This window comes from Octopus sinensis, linkage group LG28 (assembly GCF_006345805.1).
Source record: "Octopus sinensis linkage group LG28, ASM634580v1, whole genome shotgun sequence".
Classification (NCBI taxonomy): Eukaryota; Metazoa; Mollusca; class Cephalopoda; order Octopoda; family Octopodidae; genus Octopus; species Octopus sinensis.
Genome location: NC_043024.1, coordinates 10,995,035 through 11,016,595, shown reverse-complemented (window position 1 = coordinate 11,016,595; position 21,561 = coordinate 10,995,035). Strand labels below are relative to the sequence as shown.

The 21,561-nt window shown below is 40.9% G+C and overlaps 1 protein-coding gene across 1 annotated transcript; it reads right to left on the bottom strand.

Moving 5' to 3' along the window:
- Positions 1-1,343: 1,343 nt before the first annotated feature.
- LOC115225865 (tRNA-dihydrouridine(16/17) synthase [NAD(P)(+)]-like) lies at positions 1,344-21,226 on the bottom strand. Its single transcript, XM_029796856.2, has 12 exons — positions 20,942-21,226; positions 16,740-16,978; positions 15,725-15,884; positions 14,310-14,422; positions 12,486-12,568; positions 11,155-11,258; positions 9,998-10,142; positions 8,919-9,015; positions 8,183-8,277; positions 5,681-5,903; positions 3,442-3,517; positions 1,344-1,589 (listed from the first exon to the last, which is right to left on the bottom strand). Exons 1-12 carry the CDS (start codon positions 20,991-20,993, stop codon positions 1,501-1,503), a joined length of 1,476 nt encoding a protein of 491 aa, XP_029652716.1. The 5' UTR covers positions 20,994-21,226; the 3' UTR covers positions 1,344-1,500.
- Between the last annotated feature and the right edge of the window lie 335 nt (positions 21,227-21,561).

Sequence of the window (21,561 nt, the reverse complement as noted above, 5' to 3'; positions counted from 1 at the left end):
AACAACAGCTTCCACAGTAAATGTTTGACCTCAAAAAGTCTTCCAACAGGGTTGATACATAAAAAGTGGTGTTGTTTGTTAAAAAGTAACCCTTTTTTTCTCTGCAATAAAAATATATACAAACAAGGGTGTGTATGTATATGTGTAAATGCAATATTTTAGTGTTGCTAATGAACAAAAATTACAGAAAACAATTAAAATATTTACTGATTGTGGGATGCTAAATTCATTAATCATGCAAGTTTAGACTGGGGGCTTCAAATTTTCCAATAACAGCTCTTTCAACTGCTTGAATACCCAGCCAAATTTAACATGATTAATACACACACACACATAAAACCAAATGTTGATATTTTGAATACATTTCATACACACGTTTCTAGGAGTTATGTAAGATAGTCCTTACATGATACTACCTTCTTCAGTTGAACATTTTAAAGTGTATATGTATACATACATATACATGTGTGTGTGTATATGTATATTGCTTAAGCATAGCAATACTATAATAACCAACATACATATGCTTTAGCATTAGCTAAGTTCAGAGTGTAATAAGTGAGTTTGGATCTTTACGTTTTGACCAACAAATTTAGAAGATAATTTTTTGTAACTAAACACTTTCAAACTTCGGACACTGGTAGAATGTGTCATATAAAACATGTTTTACTCTTAGCATTTTTGAGAAAAACTTCTATTTAGGAAGTTATTTCACGCTAAAGTTGTAGTATTTCGGTAATTTCAACCAATCAATGACGTGTATTCAGGTGAATAAAATTACTGCTGTTGTTTGTCAACAAGAACTTCCGGTGGTGTATTTTTCGTTTGTCATTGTTATTTATGACATCGTTCGTGCGTTTGGTTTTAAGGTTTTAGGTTTAGGGTTAGGGTTGTCATAAATAACAGTGACAAACGAAATATACACCGCCGGAAGTTGTTGTTGACAAACAACAGCAGTAATTTTATTCAGCTGAATACACGCCATTGATTGGTTGAAATTACCGAAATACGACAAATTTAACGTGAAATTACTTCATAAATATAAATTTTTCTCAAAAACGCTAAGAGTAAAAGATGTTTTATATGACACATTCTACCAGTATACGACGTTTGAAAGTGTTTAGTTACAAAAAAATATTTTTTAAATCTGTCGGTCAAAAGGTAAAGATCCGTGAGTGTATATATATATATATATATATATATGACAACGGAACAAGAAATTATGCAATGAAGTTTATTATATAATTTCTTGTTTCATTTTCATTTATATAATAGCACACACACATGTATATATATATGCATATACGTACACAAACATACATACTCTCACACACATATTTATATCCAAACCCACACACACACACAAATGGTATATATATACTGCTGCGTGTGTGTGTGTGAAAAGGAGTAAGAAAGAAAATGATTCAATGTACCAATTTAAAACAAAAAAGAAAATAACATTTGGTTGGGTGAAATGTTGTGTCTTCTTGCAGAATAAAATTAATTGGCGACAGCAGTGACTTCTGGCCCTTCTGGTCCTTCTTCATTTTTGTAAGGCTTTGGACGGGATTTAAATGTGAACCGATGACCTTTGAAACAAAAAAAATCAAATCAGGAAACTTGTTGAATTTAGCATAAAGAAACAATTCTATTAGTTTGCACAAACAACTAATTGAATAATGTACAAAGGGAATCTCTCTCTCTCTTTTACTCTTTTACTTGTTTCAGTCAGTTGACTGCGGCCATGCTGGAGCACCACCTTTAGTTGAGCAAATCGACCCCGGGACTTATTCTTTGAATGCCCAGTACTTATTCTATCGGTCTCTTTTGCTGAACTGCTAAGTAACGGGGACATAAACACACCAGCATCGGTTGTCAAGCAATGCTGGGGGGACAAACACACATACATATATATATATATATACATATATACGACAGGCTTCTTTCAGTTTCCATCTACCAAATCCACTCACAAGGCTTTGGTCGGCCCGAGGCTATAGCAGAAGACACTTGCCCAAGGTGCTACGCAGTGGGACTGAACCCGGAACCATGTGGTTGGTAAGCAAGCTACTTACCACACAGCCACTCCTGCACCTATGTGTTGAATAAAACCATAATTAACTGGTCCTCCTGTATTTGCTTTTACCAAAAGCCAGGAACTTTTCAGCACCCCTTTGTGTGGGAGTGCTGAAAAGTTCCTGGCTTTAAGGGTCTTATGAAAGGCATGGTTGGAAACTCAACTTTTGAGTTCATTTACAGGGCTTAAAAAAACTGAAGGATTACTGCAATAAGTATGGGAATCTGAGAAGGGAATATCTCTCTATATATAAAGCTGAAGTTGTCTGTGTGTGGCAGGTTTGGTAGCCTTCAACTAACACTATCTCCTCCGAGATCCTGCGGCGCAAGTTGACCAAACTTGAGAGTATGATAGAAGAAGGCTTGCTCTTCCTTCCGTACAAGAAAAAATTCAAATCGGACCATGTTAACACCAAAAATTATTTACATCAAAAAGGTGCTTTTTTTCTATGAAAATCCCTATTTTTTACGATTTTTTGACTGCTGTGTCGCCATTTTTCGGTGCATTTCAACCAGAAAAATGTTCACTTAAAGAGAATAACAAGCTACATAATGCAAAATTTTTACTTTTCAATAATTCCAATTCTAAAGGTTCGAAACAAACCCAAGCAACACCGGGCGATACTGCTAGTTTAGAATAAAATCATAATTAACTGATTGTCCTGTATTTTCTTTTACCAAAAGCCAGGAATTTAAGTACAGGAAACAATGAGGGGTCAGGGAGAGAGAGAGTAAGAGGGAGCAATGAGAAGGGAGAGAGAGAAAAAAGAAGCAATGATGATGCATAAGCACAAAGATATGAGAAGAAAAGAGGAAGAATTTGATGACTGGCATCCGTGCTAGTGGAGTTCTAAGAGAACCATACGAGTGAAATTGGGGCCAGAGCAACAAGCTGGCCTCCGAGCTGATGGCACGTTAAAAAGCACCATTTGAGCATGATCGTTACCTGCGTCACCTTACTAGCACTTGTGCCGGTGGCACATGAACAAAACATTCGAGCGAGGTCATTGCCAGTGCCGCTGGACTGGCTCCTGTGCAGGTGGCACATAAAAAGCACCATTTGAGCGTGGCCGTTGCTAGTACTGCCAGACTGGGCCCTCGTGCCAGTGGCACGTAAAAGCACCCACTACACTCTCGGAGTGGTTGGCATTAGGAAGGGCATCCAGCTGTAGAAACTCTACCAGATCAAGAGTGAAGCCTGGTGCAGTCATCTGGTTCGCCAGACCTCAGTCAAATCGTCCGACCCATGCTAGCATGGAAAGCGGACGTTAAACGATGATGATGATGACGAGATGCAGTAATGACAGAGGAGACAATGAAGGAAGCTAGACGAAGACAAGACAAAGAATAAATAATTATAAATACCTATACAATCCAATCGTTCTACAAAGGCTTTATTTCGGCAACAGTTTCGGCAAAGGCCATAGCAGCATTTCTGACCCTGAAAGAGAAAGAGTTGAGACAGAGAAATAGTAATGGGTTTCAAATAAATTCTCACTCTCTGTCACCCCTTATTCCCCCAGCACTGCATCTTACTCAACGACTCCCAACTCTATAGAGAGTCAAAGAGATGTGACTCACAGATCAACATAAGATATTCATGTATTCACATTCATGTGCATACCTGTGTGTGTGTGTATATTTTCTATAGCCAATACTTATGATTATTGCATATATATATATATATAAGTGATGTACAAGTGTCAATCCATTATGGCCATTTCCAAAGACTCCTTTAATTGATTAATGAAAACATTACATCATTGCAGGGGCAGGGGTGGCTGTGTGGTAAGTAGCTTGCTTCCCAACCACATAGTTCCGGGTTCAGTCCCACTGCATGGCACCTTGGGCAATTGTTTTCGACCAAAGCCTTGTGAGTGGATTTGGTAGACGGAAACTGAAAGAAGCCCATCGTATATATGTATATATATATATGTGTGTGTGTTTGTGTGTCTGTGTTTGTCCCTGCAACATCGCTTGACAACCGATGCTGGTGAGTTTACGTCCCCGTAACTTAGCAGTTCGGCAAAAGAGACCAAATAGAATAAGTACCAGGCTTACAAAGAATAAATCCTGGTGTTGATTTGTTTGACTAAAGGCGGTGCTCCAGCATGGCCACAGTCAAATGACTGAAACAAGTAAAAGAGTAAAAGAATGTATTGTAAAGGAACTGTTTTTGTCAGATGAATTCCTGAGCTTCAAACATAAAGGACAATTCGACTTATTCAACAGTCACAAATTCACAGAGCAAAAATATTTACAACAATTCTGATACTGTTCAGTTGGAAGTTGGATTCTGGAAACATCCGAAATGGATTGACGCCCATCCCTCTTTGTTCCCCATATTTTATTCATCTATCCTGGAATCTGCATTTTGTAAATATTATAGACAGTATTTGTGATCCCTGTGCCAGTGGCACGTAAAAAGCACCATCTGAATGTGGCTGATGCCAGCGCCGCCTTGACTGGCTTCTGTGCCGGTGGCATGTAAAAAGCACCAACTGATTGTGGCCACTGTCAGCCTCCCCTGGCACGTAAAAGCACCAACTACACTCTTGGAGTGGTTGGCATTAGGAAAGGCATCCAGCTGTAGAAACTCTGCCAGATCAGACTGGAGCCTGGTGCAGCCTACTGGCTTCCCAGACCCCGGTTGAACCGTCCAACCCATGTTGACAACGAATTTGAAAAGAAAGGGAACATTGGATAATACAGTCAATGTAGTTGTGTGTGCCTAATTCCTAAAAGGAACACAGGATGGTTGTAGCTGTAAACACTGTTGATTGTAACTCTGGATGGTCAGAGATGAACAGTGGCTAAAGAACAGCCAGTTGACCACCTACACACCAAATATCTGTTTCTTTACTACCCACAAGGGGCTAAACACAGAAGGGACAAACAAGGACAGACAAACGGATTAAGTCGATTATATCGACCCTAGTGCGTAACTGGTACTTATTTAATCGACCCCGAAAGGATGAAAGGCAAAGTCGACCTCGGCGGAATTTGAACTCAGAATGTAACGGCAGACGAAATACCTATTTCTTTACTACCCACAAGGGGCTAAACACAGAGGGGACAAACAAGGACAGACAGACGGATTAAGTCGATTATATCGACCCCAGTGCGTAACTGGTACTTATTTAATCGACCCCGAAAGGATGAAAGGCAAAGTCAACTTCAGCGGGATTTTAACTCGGAAGGTAATGGCAGACGAAATACCTATTTCTTTACTACCCACAAGGGGCTAAACACAGAGAGGACAAACAAGGACAGACAGACGGATTAAGTCGATTACATCGACCCCAGTGCGTAACTGGTACTTATTTCATCGACTCTGAAAGTATGAAAGGCAAAGTCGACCTCGGCGGAATTTGAACTCAGAACGTAACAGCAGACGAAATGCCACTAAGCATTTCGCCCGGCATGCTAACGTTTCTGCCAGCTCGCCGCCTTCCACCTATACACCAAATATCTTTTAGCAAACAGGGCTACAAAAAACAACAACAACATGATAAAGACGACAGCAACAGAAACAAGAACAAGAACCACAACAACAACAACAGGAACAAGAACAGCAACAACAACAACAAGTGACTGCTCTAACCTTTGGGTTTGCGCACAGGCCACACCTCTCGTACTTGATCTTCCAAGTGACATCGAAGCATTTCTTGGGGTAACGCATCTTCTTCTTCAGCTTCTTCTTCGACAGGTTGCTGTCCTCGATGCTCAGCTCCCCGAGGGGCCTCTTCAGTTTGCTCTTATCGGAACCAGAATCTGAGTTGTTCTCACCTTTTTGTTTCTTTGATTGTGTGTTCAATTCTGAAGGACTGAAGGACAGAGAATTGGATTAATATCTGGGATTAGACGGGGACTAAGGATTGGGTAGGAATTAGTGGTATATTAGGGATTGGGGTAGGTATTAAGGGACACTAGGGTTTCAAGTGATATTCCATAGCAATTCTCAATTTTGCTAATACAGGAATCTAAAAAGATTGGCCATAAGCAGGCTTTACTCTTCAAAGAACAAGAGTATAGTATTAGTCAGCAGACAGCCATGTTTAAATACGATTTCTAAGCCTTGTTTTCAACTGGATGTAGTAATATTAGCAGTAGTAAATGTTTGTTCCTTCTTGAGCCACGCTTGGCTCATAAGGGCCAGCTTCCCCGGTTTCCTTGGCGTATAGGTTCTCCACCTGGACGGAATGCCGGTCCGTCGCAGGTGAGCTGCAAGATGCAGGCAGAAAGAGTGAGAGAAAGTTGTGGCGAAAGAGTCAGCAGAAGTTCGCCATTACCTTCTGCCGGAGCCGCATGGAGCTTAGGTGTTTCGCTCATAAAAACACATATCACCCGGTCTGAGATTCGAACCCACGATCTCTCGACTGCAAGTCCGCTGCTGTAACCACTAGGCCATTTGCCTCCACAAATGTTCCTTCTAGAGCCATGCCAGGCTCAAAAGGGCCGGTTTCCCGGTTTGCTTGGCGTATAGGTCCCCCACCTGGATGGAACGCCAGCCCGTCACAGGTGAGATGCAGGAGGAAAGAGTGAGAGAAAGTTGTGGCGAAAGAGTTGGCAGAAGTTTGCCATTACCTTCTGCCAGAGCCGCGTGGAGCTTAGCTGTTTTGCTCATAAACACACACATCGCCCAGTCTGAGATTCGAACCCGCGATCCCTCGACTGCGAGTCCGCTGCTCTAATCACTAGGCCAAGTGCCTCCACAGTAGTAAATATAACATGTTATAATATCAGTAATTGTTAGCAACAAGGGATTTGTCACTGGCTCAGGCTGGGAGTTAATTGTTGATTAAATTTATTGGGCAACGAAATTCATCGATTTAAGAGATATGGCTGTTATTTCTAGCACATGCCAACACAACCCTCCTCGTTTGTTTATCAATATCGATAACGCAGCAAATGATTTCAGCTCAAAAGAGAGCATAGGATTGGTTAAAATTCGAAAAATTAAACTACGTTAAACAAACGAATTACAAATTTATCAAAAAAGCCAAGTGAAAATAATGTTTTCTTTTGACACATTCTACCAGTATACGAAGTTTTAAAGTGTTTAGTTAACTAGAAATTGGGTTGAATTCTGGCTATCAAAAGGAAAAGATCCATGACAGTTTTTTTCATATTTGCAAATGGTGTCTGAATCTTTGCTGTTTGGAGGATGGAGCTGAAGAAATTGTGAAAAAAGGGGATAGCAGTTTTAGTGTAAGCCAGAACGGTCATAATGCACTGAGGTGATGATGTGAGGACCGTTAATAAAGACGGTGCTGCTACTGCAGAAAGGGTAACAGCGATGTTGCAGCTGAGAGGGAGAAAAGTTCTGCAACAGAGAAACGAACAAGGGGAGACAACTGTGTTGGCACGGACGATGTTAGTGTATAAAAAACCAATACAGAAATGTGTAGATGCAGGCGGTGGGTGTTAAGTCTGCTTCATAAACACGTGGCTTTAGGTTCAATCCCATTCCACGCCACTGCATGGAATCGTGGGTGAGCGTCTACTAAAATAGATTTGGGACAACTAATGTCGTGCGAATAAAATGTGGTGAAATACTGCTAAGAATTTTCCCAGTGTGCTAACGATTCTGCTAGTTCACCACCTTAATAATAATAATAATAATAATGGTTTGAAATTTTGCCACAAGGGCAGCAGTTTTGGGGGAGGGGATGAGTCGATTACATCAACCCCAGTGTTCAACTGGTACTTATTTTATTGACTCTGAAAGGATGAAAGACAAAGTTGACCTCGGTAGAATTTGAACTCAACGTAACGACGGACAAAATACCTATTTCTTTACTACCCACAAGGGGCTAAACACAGAAGGGACAAACAAGGACAAACAAACGGATTGAGTCGATTATATCGACCCCAATGCGTAACTGGTACTTAATTTATCGAGCCCGAAAGGATGAAAGGCAAAGTTTACCTTGGCAGAATTTGAACTCAGAATGCAGCGATGGGTGAAATACCACAAAGCATTTCACCCGGTGTGCTAACGATTCTGCCAGCTCACCACCTTATGATGATAATAATAATAATAATAACAACAATAATATCCCAGTGATGAAGCAAGAAAAAAAAGGTAAATATATCTTCTTACTCTGGTCTAACGTAAGGCTGACAGATCCAGTAGGGATGAGGCAGGGATGGTTTGTAGGTGATGGTTGGGTCTTCTTTAATCCTCTCAATGTCTCTCTGGTGAAAGAAAATGTTAAGAAGAGATTATTTGACGGGGAAAACATCAGATGGATGGATGGGATGGGAGGGAGAGAGAGGAGGAAGGAAGGAAAGGGGAGAGAAGGGAAAGAGTGAGAGAGAGATTGAAAAAGAGAGGAAGGAGAGAGTAAGGAAAGGAAAGAGGGAGGGAGAGAGATTGAGGAAGAGGAAGGAGAAGAGAAGGGTGAGAGACTGAAAGAGAGCAAGGAAGAGGAAGAAGAGAGCATGGAAGGGGAAGAAGGAAAAGAGTGAGGGAGAGAGATTGAAAGAGAGGAAGAGAAAGAGTGAGGGAGAGAGATTAAAAGAGAGGAAGGAAGAGAAAGAGTGAGGGAGAGAGATTGAAAGAGAGGAAGAGAAAGAGTGAGGGAGAGAGATTGAAAGAGAGGAAGGAAGAGAAAGAGTGAGGGAGAGAGATTGAAAGAGAGGAAGAGAAAGAGTGAGGGAGAGAGATTGAAAGAGGAGGGTGAGAGCGAGGAAAAGGAAGAAAGGGAAATATAAAAAAAAAGGCAAACAAATATATCTGGCAACCCTCGACATGCAGATGTAGTGCTGTCAAGGTCTACTCGATCAGGAGTGACCCAGGGTTAAACAACAACAACTAGCGACTGGGTCCCACCTACCAGGCATCTCTCTCTCATCAGTTGTGTTGCCATCTTAAAGCACTCCACCGTCTTTCCTTTAGCAACTTCCTCACGAATGTCCGCATGAATTTGGATGCTGAAATGTCGAAATGGTAAGAAATATGACTGATGAATGGAGCAGGGAAAAAATAATAATAATGATACAAAATAATAATAAAAATGATAATGATAATAATAATAATAATTTTTAAAAAATAATAATAATAATAACAAATAATAGTAATAATTAAAAAATAATAATGATAATAATAATCCTTTCTACTAGTCAATTACATCGACCCCAGCGTCTCACTGTGTAGCTGGGGGTGGGGAGGGGTCTGTTCCGGGCAGCACTTTTAAAGGGGCACTACTTTTGGGTCTGGTGTAGGCAATATGTGTTTTTTGTGGGGTTCAGGGGTGGAAAATGGAAGGGCTACCCCGGGTGGCACACAATCTAGCTACGCTAGTGCTAATAAATATAGTAAGAATTTTCAAAAAGACAAAAGACGAAGACGGGTGTGTAAACAACAAACAGGTGTATTAGTTTAACGCTTGGGAAGTGAGAAAATCTTTTATATTTCGAGTCTATGCTCTTCAACTGTAAGGAACACAGGAATAAACAGGGAGAGAAAATAGAAAAAGGCTTAGTGGCTAGCGATCTATCATGGTGAATTCTGGACAGAGGGGTCACACAGGAGAGCTAGGAAGAAGGGGAGATAATAAAGTAGTGGTGATCTGAAAACGAAGGTGTGTGTGCATGTGGAAGGGGTCTGGTGACATTGAAGTGTGTGGATGATGGTGTGGGTGCTGGGAAGTGGTCAGTGCTAGTGTGTACAGAGTGATGTGATGTGGTGTGGGGGAAGCAAGGGTGGGGTGCTACATCTGGCCTAAAATATTCCACTTGTTTTATGCTCCAACAGGCCATATCTGGCCTCTCATGCTTATCATACAATGCCATTTTAAAAGTAAACAAATACATCATTCAAATCTTGAAGCTATGGGGGGGGGGGTAATGCATGATTAATTTTTTAAAAAGTGAATAAATAAACATTATAATTGAGAAAAAAGCGAAAACTCACGCATGATGGAACATTTTAAACAAATGTCCTCGAATATAAGACATTGGACATGGATACGCATCAACCATCTTCATGTATTCCTCTGCAACTTCCCAAATCGGTGGATTGATGCCATTAAACAATGCTGGATTATGCAAATTCCCCTCTGCAAAACCAAGAAGGTTTAATTTGATTTTTTTTCAAAACTACAAAAGATATTTTAATTTTCGTCCTCCCTCCGTTTCTTCCCACTGCCATCAACATTTGATACGTTTTTCAGGCTGGCATGAAATTTTGATTTTAGATCTCTTTAAAACAAAATGTTTTAAAGGAGTAGCTGTGTGGTAAGTAGTTTGCTTACCAACCACATGGTTCTGGGTTCAATCCCACTGCGTGGCACCTTGGGCAAGTGTCTTCTACTATAGCCTCGGGCCGACCAAAGCCTTCTGAGTGAATTTGGTAGACGGAAGAAGCCTGTCATATATATGTATATATATGTATATATATATATATATATGTATATGTATGTATGTATATATGTATGTATATGTATATGTATGTATGTATATATGTATGTATGTATATATGTATGTATGTATATATGTATATATATGTATGTATGTATATATGTGTGTATATGTATATGTGTATATATATGTGTATATATATATATATGTATATATATATGTATACATGTTTGTGTGTCTGTATTTATCCCCCCAACATTGCTTGACAACCAATGCTGGTGTGTTTATGTCCCTGTAACTTAGCGGTTCGGCAAAAAGAAACCGATAGCTTACAAAGAATAAGTCTTGGGGTCGATTTGCTCGACTAAAAGGCGGTGCTCCAGCATGGCCACAGTCAACTGACTGAAACAAGTAAAAGAGTAAAGAGTTTGCATCATTGAATCAAAAGTGGTATAAGAAGGGTTAAGCTGGTAATTTGGAATACAACCAAGCAGACCCATGAACAAAGACAATCCAACCATGCCAATCTACCTTATTTTTAGGCATAGTGTCATCAAAGACTACACTATCCAGTGTGTCCTTCCTTTTTTTTAAAGAAGATATGAAGTGATTTCATGGAGACATGGTTGTTATTTTTATAAAAGTTAATTTCCTTCACTGGTTTCATTTGGTGTGTGTGTGTGTGTGGAGAGGAGTGGTGGGTGTTCTTACCTGCAGACATGACTCCATTCACCCCGGTCTCCTTCACACACCTGTCGACATCTTCAAGGTACTGAATGTTGCCATTTGCAAACACAGGAATGCTAACATTCTCCCTGGGAAATAAAACAAAAAAAACCCTCAATAATATATATATATATATACAGATAAGAAGGCGCAGGAGTGGCTGTGTGGTAAGTAGCTTGCTTCCCAACAACATGGTTCTGGGTTCAGTCCCACTGCATAGTATCTTGGGCAAGTGTCTTCTGCTATAGCCTCAGGCCGACCAAAGCCTTGTGAGTGGATTTGGTAGACAGAAACTGAAAGAAGCCTGTCGTATATATGTATGTGTGAGCATATGTTTGCGTGTCTGTGTTTGTCCCCCTAGCATTGCTTGACAACCGATGCTGGTGTGTTTATGTCCCTGTCACTTAGCAGTTCGGCAAAAGAGACCGATAGAATAAGTACTAGGCTTACAAAGAATAAGTCCTGAGGGTCGATTTGCATGGCCGCAGTCAAACAAGTAAAAGAGTGTATGTATATATATTTAGTTTCCATCTACCAAATCCACTCACAAGGCATTGATTTGCCCGGGGCTATGGTCAAAGACAGTTACCCAAGTTGCCACACAGTGGGACTGAACCCAGAACCATGTTGTTGGGAAGCAAACCTCGTATCACATGACTACGCTTGTTTAAGTCATGCAAATAAAAACAAACCAAAATAAGCAGGAGTGGCTGTGTGGTAAGTAGCTTGCTTACCAACCACATGGTTCTGGGTTCAGTCCCACTGCGTAGCACCTTGGGCAAGTGTCTTCTACTATAGCCAAGGGCCGACCAAAGCCTTGTGAGTGGATTTGGTAGACAGAAACTGAAAGAAGCCCGTCGTATATATGTATATATATATATATATATAGGAGTGGCTGTGTGGTAAGTAGCTTGCTTACCAACCACATGGTTCCGGGTTCAGTCCCACTGCGTGGCACCTTGGACAAGTGTCTTCTACTATAGCCTCGGGACGACCAAAGCCTTGTGAGTGAATTTGGTAGACGGAAACTGAAAGAAGCCCGTCGTATATATGTATATATATGCGTGTGTGTGTCTGTGTTTGTCTCCCTAGCATTGCTTGACAACCGATGCTGGTGTGTTTACGTCCCCGTTACTTAGCGGTTCGGCAAAAGAGACCAATAGAATAAGAACTAGGTTTACAAAGAATAAGTCCCGGGGTCGAGTTGCTCGACTAAAGGCAGTGCTCCAGCATGGCCGCAGTCAAATGACTGAAACAAGTAAAAGAGTAAAGAGAGAGCAAAGAGTTGTTTATGACGGACTGAAAAGAAGTCTTACTTGACTGCTTTGATATGTTTCCAACTGGCCAGACCAGTCATTGGACCTTTCTGTTCTCGAGTTCTTCCATGTACGGTCAGCAACTGTAAAGTTCAGAAGGGAAAAAAGACCATTTCAATGATGATGGTTCGTTAACATATAATTGTCTAATTAATTCTTTAATTAATACACAACAAATACAGACACACACGCACATGAAAATATTGTGCCTAAGATTCTTTAACCTGTTAGCATTGAAATTACTCTTACAAATGTAATATTGGTTAATTTGCATTATTTTGAATTAATCGAACATTATCTCATAGTGTTGATTGTTTAATTTCAGAATGACATTGTGGGGAAAGTGTGAGAGGCCAGACCTGGCCAGTTTGAATATAAAACAGGTAGAATATTTCGGCTCAATCAGGTTGGTTTGACCTCTTAGCATTTAGATTACTCCGCCAAATGTAATGCTTATATATTCACAATGTTTTGGGTTAATCATGCATTATCTTGTTGCTTTGACACAGTGGTTTTCAACCAGGGTTCCGCCAGTACAGTCCAGGGGTTCCGCAAGAGGTTACAAAAATGCTAAAATCGGCAGTAATTTTTAATTCTCCTGTGCAGATATGTGTGCATAAGACTATTAAATTATTGCACAGGGGTTCCTCGAGCCAGTGGAATGTTTCCTTGGGGGTTCCGCTCCAACAAAAAGTTTGAAAAGCACTAATGTATATGTATGTGTGTATATATGTGCATATATATATGTGTATATATATATATATGTATGTATATCAGTGGTTTTCAACCAGGGTTCTGCCAGTACAGTCCAGGGGTTCCGCAAGAAGTTACAAAAATGCTAAAGTCGACAGTAATTTTTAATTCTCCTGTGCAGATATGTGTGCATAAGACTATTAAATTATTGCACAGGGGTTCCTTGAGCCAGTGGAATGTTTCCTTGGGGTTCCGCTCCAGCAAAATGTTTGAAAAGCACTGATGTATATGTATGTGTGTATATATATGCATATATATATATGTGTATATGTATATGTATGTATATCAGTGGTTTTCAACCAGGGCTCCGCCAGTACAGTCCAGGGGTTCCGCAAGAAGTTACAAAACTGCTAAAATCGGCAGTAATTTTTAATTCTCCTGTGCAGATATGTGTACATAAGACAATTAAATTATTGCACAGGGGTTCCTTGAGCCAGTGGAATGTTTCCTTGGGGTTCCGCTCCAGCTAAAAGATTGAAAAGCACCGCTTTGACATTTCAATGATGTCAATCATCATCATCATCATCATCATCGACGTCGTTTAACGTCCGTTTTCCATGCTAGCATGGGTTGGACGGTTTGACTGTGCGCTGGCAAACCAGATGGCTGCACCAGGCTCCAGTCTGATCTGGCAGAGTTTCTACAGCTGGATGCCCTTCCTAACACCAACCACTTCAAGAGTGTAGTGGGTGCTTTTACGTGCCACCAGTATGGGGGCCAGTCAGGCAGTACTGGCAATGACCTCGCTCGAATTTTTTTTTACACATGCAAACGGCACAGGTGCCAGTAAGGCGAAGCTGGTAACGATCACGCTCGAATGGTGCCTCCTACATGCCACCGGCACGGAAGCCGGTCAGCCGCTCTGGCAATGATCACACTCGGATGGTGCTCGTGCCCATTATCAAATTTCATTTTGATTTCGATTTCACTTGCCTCAACAGGTCTTTGCAAGCAGAGTTTAGTGTCCACAGAAGGAAAAGGTACGCACAGGTGTGCGTACTTGTAATTGTTTATTTTAAATGTAGATTGGTACAATACAAATCGACAGAGGCTAGAAAGTAGTGTACTCACCTGACAACCAGCCTTTTCCAACATCTGAGCATATTTCACGGTTTTCTCAACGTTCTCGAATACACGTATCTTGCATGTAACAGGGACACTAAGTTGACGGTTGCAGAGATCCACTGAGAAGAAGAAGAGAAAAATGGATTGAAACAATTGATGTTTGACATGGTACTCTTTAGCATTGAAACGGATTATTAACCAGTCCAAATATTCCAGGTTTTATGCTAAAACTAACTAATTGAAATCGATCAACATCAATGGAAATTGTAGCTGTGATACCAGTGCCAGTGGCATGTAAGGGAATTATCCGAATGTGGCCGTTGCCAGCACCACCCCGACTGGCCTCTGTGCCGGTGGCACGTAAAAAGCACCATCCGATTGTGGCCGTTTGCCAGCCTTGTCTGGCACCTATGCCAGTGGCACGTAAAAAGCACCCACTACGCTCACGGAGTGGTTGGCGTTAGGTAGGGCATCCAGCTGTAGAAACACTGCCAGATCAGACTGGAGTCTGGTGCAGCCTCCTGGCTTCCCAGGCCCCAGTTGAACCGTCCAATCCATGCTAGCATAGAAAGCGGACGTTAAACGATGATGATGATGATGATGACTAGATCCAACTTCTCACACCTACCCTACAATGTCATTCTGAAAATATGCAAACACACCATTGCAATCTCAAAACTAAAAGATAATGTGTGCTTAATTCAAAACAATGTGAATAAATAAGCATTACTGTTGATAAAGAAATCATCATCGGTAGGTGTAGGAGTGGCTGTGTGGTAAGTAGCTTGCTTACCAACCACATGGTTTCGGGTTCAGTCCCACTGCGTGACACCTTGGATGAGTGTCTTCTACTATAGCCTCGGGCCGACCAAAGCCTTGGGAGTGGATTTGGTAGACGGAAACTGAAAGAAGCCCATCGTATATATATATATATATATATATATATATATATATATATATATATATATATATATATATATATATACACACACATATATATATAGGCGCAGGAGTGGCTGTGTGGTAAGTAGCTTGCTTACCAACCACATGGTTTCGGGTTCAGTCCCACTGCGTGGCATCTTGGGCAAGTTTCTTCTGCTATAGCCTCGGGCCGACCAAAGCCTTGGGAGTGGATTTGGTAGACGGAAACTGAAAGAAGCCCGTTGTATATATGTCACCACCACTACTACTTCTACTAAGTCTCAAATTTCACCAAAATCAATTCTGCTTTTCATCCAATCAGGGTTGAGAAATTAAAGTACTCATTGAGTACTAGGTCCTTGCTACAAACTGGAGTGTGACATTGTTACACACTGGAGTGTAACCTTGCTACAAACTCGAGTGTGACTTTGCTACACACTGGAGTGTGACTTTGCTAGTTACCAAATGATCACTAATGAGAGAAAGTAGTAGAAACTCACCCATTTTGTAGAGAAGATCCCATTCGTCTTGAAGAAAGGCACCATAGTGTCCCTTTTTAGCAATCTTCTGAGGACATCCAAGGTTGATATCAATCGCATCACAATACTTCTCTGCTAATTTGGCCGCTTGCAGCAAAGTCTGTGGGTCGTTGGCACAAAACTGAACACAACAAAAAAACAAGCAATATCGTTTTTTAAAACAATCATTATTATTATTATTATTATTATTAGGTGAGCTAACAGAACATTGAGACAAAATGCTCAGCAACAGCTCTCTTTACTCTTTTACTTGTTTCAGTCATTTGACTGCAGCCATGCTGAAGCACCGCCTTTAATTGAGCAACTCGACCCCGGGAATTATTCTTTTGTAAGCCCAGTACTTATTCTATCGGTCTCTTTTGCCGAACCGCTTAGTGATGGGGACGTAAACACACCAGCATCGGTTGTCAAGCAATGCTAGGGGGACAAACACAGACACACAAATGCATTTTATTTTAATTTTTTATTTTATCTAATTTCAGCTCACGAGCTGTGGCCATGCTGGGGCACCGCCATTTGGTGTTGCTACATGATTTTACTTCACGAATGCTTTTTAGCAATTGCCATTTGGTGCATGAGAGAGTTTGATGCAGCTGCCCTCATCTGCCCCTCTTGCCGTGAAGTTGGTTCATCTGGGACACCTGACAGGAAGTGATCCAGTTTTATTTTAAAGACATCTACATCCACCCCATGCAGGTCTCTCAGGTTCTTCGGGAAGAGCTGTGAATTTAATGTGTTAAACTTATCTTTATTAATGTATATCAAATTATACATAGATATATACAACATTTACACAGATATAAGAGAAACTGTGATCCACCTGTGGACTATTTTCTTAGGAAATTTTTGCCTGCCGCACTAAAAAGTTTCCCCACTCCTGATCTAACCCATGCAAGCATGGAAAAGTGGCAGTTGAATGATGATGGTGATGATAAGGATGGGGAGGAAGATGATATTTTATTTTCATTTTACTTACTTGAACAATCAGTGGTCGGTCTTCTTCACACGTGGTCAAAGATTCTTCCCGGTATGTTTGGTTCCGTGTGAAGACGGAGGCATGTAGCATCGGTGTATAGCACAGCTGAGCTCCATACTTCCGACTCAGCATTCGCCATGCCAACTCGCTCTGGTCCACCATTGGGGCCACAACATATTTGGCGCTGTTCAGCTTTGTATGCCAAAATTCAAAGCCTTTGGGCTTTTCAGAAGATTTGTCTGAAAAACAAACAAACAAAAACAACATCATAAGCGGAAAGTGTAATTTCTCGAAAGAGCTGTTCTTCACTCCTACTCCAGAGCGTCGGCTGTGGGGTCACTCTGAAAAGCTCTATCTGCGACGATTTCATCTCAATCGAAGGAGAGGGGGCTTTCTCCGTCCGGGTTGCGGATCCGTGGAATAAGCTGCCGGACGAGATAGTGAAGATGCCGACGACCGCTCGGTTCAAAGTCTCTCTTGACCAGAAATGGCCTGAACTCTTTGCATGAACACCCTCCCTGTACATAACTCCATGTCCCCCTACATGGCCTTGCTTTTTGCTTTTTGAGCCAAAAAATTAACTTAACTAACTTAACTTAAAATCAATCACAGCATGAGTACAGGGTGAAGAGGTGGGGGTGAGAGAAGGGAAAATTGATTCATTTTGCTTCGTTTTCTAAGCAACATAAAATATAGAAAGAATATAGATATAAACACCTAAGGAACTTGGTCTGATTCTGCGTCTTTTGCTTCTGCTAAATCCTTGTCTTTTATAATAAAATAAATAAATAAATGCACCCCTTTAAAGCCTAGCCAGGCTCATGGGCCCAGTTTCCCAGTTTCTATGGCATATGTTTTCCCAAGTGGACAGGACGCCAGTCCATCGCAGCATTTTGCTCAAGAACACAACACATTGCCCAGTCCAGGAATTGAAACCACAATCTTACGATCATGATGCTGACACCCTAACCACTAAGCCACTCGCCTCCACAAATAAATGCGCCCTTTTAAAGCCTAGCCAGGCTCATGGGCCCGGCTTCCCGGTTTCAATGGCGTATGTGTTCCCCAGCTGGACGGGACGCCAGTCCATCACAGCGTTACTCATTTTTGCCAGCTGAGTGGACTGGAGCAACGTGAAATGAAGTGTCTTGCTCAAGAACACAACGCGTCGCCCGGTCTAGGAATCGAAACCACAATCTTACGATCATGATGCTGACACCCTAACCACTAAGCCACGCGCCTCCACACTTTATAATAATAGTGATAAGCAAACTTTAGGTTAGTTAAAATATGTTTGTGACATTTTAACACCTAAAAGCAAATTCATTGCAGGCAGAGTTGAGAAGAGAAAAAAATGTCAGTAAGTGAGTTGAAAGAAAAACACGGAACACAAGGCATCCGATGTGGTGAGTAAGAGAGAAGACTATGCTGGTTCGGTCATGTAAAGTGTATGAATAGAAACAGTTGCATCAAGAAGTACCAAGCTATAATTGTGGTACGAAAAAAATCTCCCATTTTTTTCCCTCTCTCTCTCTTCGTTGTATTAACGGGTGGACCTAAAGAATGTGGACCGTAGCCCCTTTCCAATTTTTTTTTTTTTTTAGAATCCCCCTTTTCGAGTACGGAGATTCTCATCCTACAAAATTAATAAACGAACGAATCTCTATCTGTTTCTGAATTTGCTAGAAATAACAGCCAATTTGCTTACAAATCGCACCTTACTGGAATTAATAGGAAAATACTGTCGGATTTACATTTTGTGAAACCCAAAGTTACACAAAACTAGGAGGGCCCTTATTTAAAAATTACTACACAGTGCCTTACAAAAACTAAGAAACATGTATGCCATTTAATTATTTTGAGGCCCTGTAGATTGAGGCCCTAAGCTATAAGCTTGTAGAGTTTTAAATGTCTAAATTCGATACTGCGGGAAGAAACCTAAATAAACAAAAGCACTCAGAGAGCGCAAACCTCCACCAAGGCAACACCAACGTCCTCTCAACGATTAGCCAGAGATGGTTTTCAAAGTGAGAATATCTGAAATAAACTCGACTGCTCTTACAAACGAGAATACTAAATATGAACCTGATCGCTCATTAAAATTAAGTACCCCCCCCCACAAAAAAAAAAACAGGGAAAATAATCCAGAATGCTTGTCCGGGACCGGATCGATCCCAAAATCGAATCGGGTCGTGCCAATCATGAGGCCAAATATCCCTGAAAGTTTCATCCGAATCCATCCAGCAGTTCTTGAAATATCTTGTCCACGGACAAAAAAGAAAAAGAAAAGAGCCCAGTGAAAACAATACCCCCGCCTTCGTTAAGGCGGGGGTAGTAATATATAATAATATTTTGTATTAATCGTACGACGTATCATATTCCCTTAATTCCGTGTGAAAATTCGAATCCAATTAAACGATAAGTATTCTGTATGACTTCAATTAACTGTGAGCTGTACTCCACGAGGTAGTGAAATATACATTTGTAGATCATTCGCCCCCAGGACTTATTCTTTGTAAGTCCAGTACTTATTCTATACGCAAACACACCAGCATCGGTTGTCAAGCGATGTTGGGGGGACAAACAGAGACATACAAACATATATATATAACGGGCTTCTTTCAGTTTCCGTTTACCAAATCCACTCACAAAGCTTTGGTCGGCCCGAGGCTATAGTAGAAGACACTTGCCCAAGGTGCCACGCAGTGGGACTGAACCCGGAACCATGTGGTTGGTAAACAAGCTACTTACCACACAGCCACTCCTATGCTTATATATATATATTCAACGGGCTTCTTTCAGTTTCCGTCTACCAAATCCACTAACAAGGCTTTGGTCGGCCCGAGGCTATAGTAGAAGACACTTGCCCAAGGTGTCACGCAGTGGGACTGAACCCGGAACCATGTGGTTGGTAAGCAAGCTACTTATCAGCCACTCCTGCGCATACATACATACATATATATATACACACACACACACACACAAATGTTTTGAGTTCTATTTTCACCAAGCTTACAAAATATCACGCATATATATTTTTATAACAAGGAAGGAAATCAAACAAAGACATTGTTTGCCCTCATTTCTAAATACAAAAGTCTTTGACGAATGATGCAATCGGATTGCAATGTGGACTAATTCTACTGCACAACAGATGTTAGTCTCTTCCATACCAAAGTAAAACTTCACCAGTTTTAATGAATTTAATTAAGGTTGATCTGAAGATGAACAACAACAGTTAATGAGATTCATCAAGAATAAGTTAATTATGTGAAGAGATGAGTTCCGTGTTGCTGGTCAGAGAGACCTACTTCGAATTAATAACTTGATAGTTTTGTAACGAAAACGTATTTCTCACAGGGTAAACATAATTTTAATTAAAATATAATATATAAAATGCCTCTTTGTGCTAATTTCTGTAACGATGGGGGGTTATTTTCTACAGTTTTCGTAAGAAAAACTGGTAAAATTCGAACATTTTACCGAAAAACTTAGGCCTCTATAACAAAGGCAGATACTCATAGAGTAAGAAATCAACATTCGTCTTTAAAAGCAACGTGACACACGATTCCAAAACCATAGATGCTGTTATTTAGGCTTCAGGTCAGCTCTGATCAAGTGGGACTACGATCAAAGGTACTCCATCCGTGACCATCACATCTTATTTCCAGACTTAATGCACATGCGGAAACTACATAACCCAAATGCGTCCTTCAGTTCTTTTGTAAAAGTATGTGATTTGAAGGAGACTTGCTTGGTATTTCTAGCAGGTCAAGCAACTAGGAATAGCCTTTCTTCTTCGTTGGCAACGTCCAGGCCTAATGATCTTGGGTGGAGCCAAAGATCACCTTTCCATAGTATCTAGGTTAACGCGGAGGATTTTTCCGTGTCTCGAGATACGAAAAAAATATTGTTGAGCCGGAAAAAAAATATACATACAAACGTCTCAAAAGTAAATAGACACCTTCAATAATTTTAGCAAGATTTCTAGAAACTAAATAAAGTAATTTGATGCAATTAAATACTTAATTATCTGGTAGACACGCCTTGGGCAGCTTATATTAATTAACCCGTTTGGGCAGATTACCAACGAATATTGTTGGCACAGATGAAAAGTTATATAATGTAGGGTGTCTATTTATCTTGGAGGTATCCGTGGGTATATAAAAGTGTGTATATATTGGATAATTATGTATAATTACCTGGTTGGTTTTCGCATATTGTGGATTGAGTAGCCGGGGTCCCGGTTGCCATAATTAAGATCGGGGTATATTTAAAAGAAATCGGGTGGAGGGGCAGCTACAGAGAGGCGGGTTCGTCTCTAAGAGTAGTCGTAAGCACTTGTGGTGAAGATTTGCTCGAGAAATACAGAAACGTTGCCATGTGAATCGGAGGATGACCACAGCATGATCAGAGCATCACGTTCAGTATTACCGACGGTGTCGTGTGAAGAGAAGCCCTCGCGAAATAAATTCCGAGTAGCGAGGGGAGGTGAAATAGCTCGTCAACCTCTAATCCGGCCGACTTTTGAATGATCAAAAAGCATTCCCGTTCCGAACATGACTATCCCGTCGTTGTTTTAGAGTAGATCTACAACTACATGGTACTACTAGCGAACAGTGGTCCCGGCGCGCGCGCACAATTTATGGTGGCCGGTAATAAAGTCACAATTAATTTGTGGGATCCGGACAACCCCCCCCCCTGGGACAGCCGCCTTTCCTGGACAAAACCCCTGTGACTTTATTTATTTTATTTTTTTTACCTGGATTCAGAAGAAACCCCCGTTTGCCTGCTTGATAACTCTTCTATACAGAGAAGCAAA

Coding starts and splice junctions, on each gene's coding strand:
- LOC115225865 (XM_029796856.2), bottom strand. CDS start 20,993: ATGGCAACCGGGACCCCGGCTACTCAATCCACAATATGCGAAAACCAA. Junction 16,979..20,941: donor AATATGCGAAAACCAACCAG/GTAATTATACAT, acceptor TTTGTTTTTCAG/ACAAATCTTCTGAAAAGCCC. Junction 8,278..8,918: donor TGATGAGAGAGAGATGCCTG/GTAGGTGGGACC, acceptor TTCTTTCACCAG/AGAGACATTGAGAGGATTAA.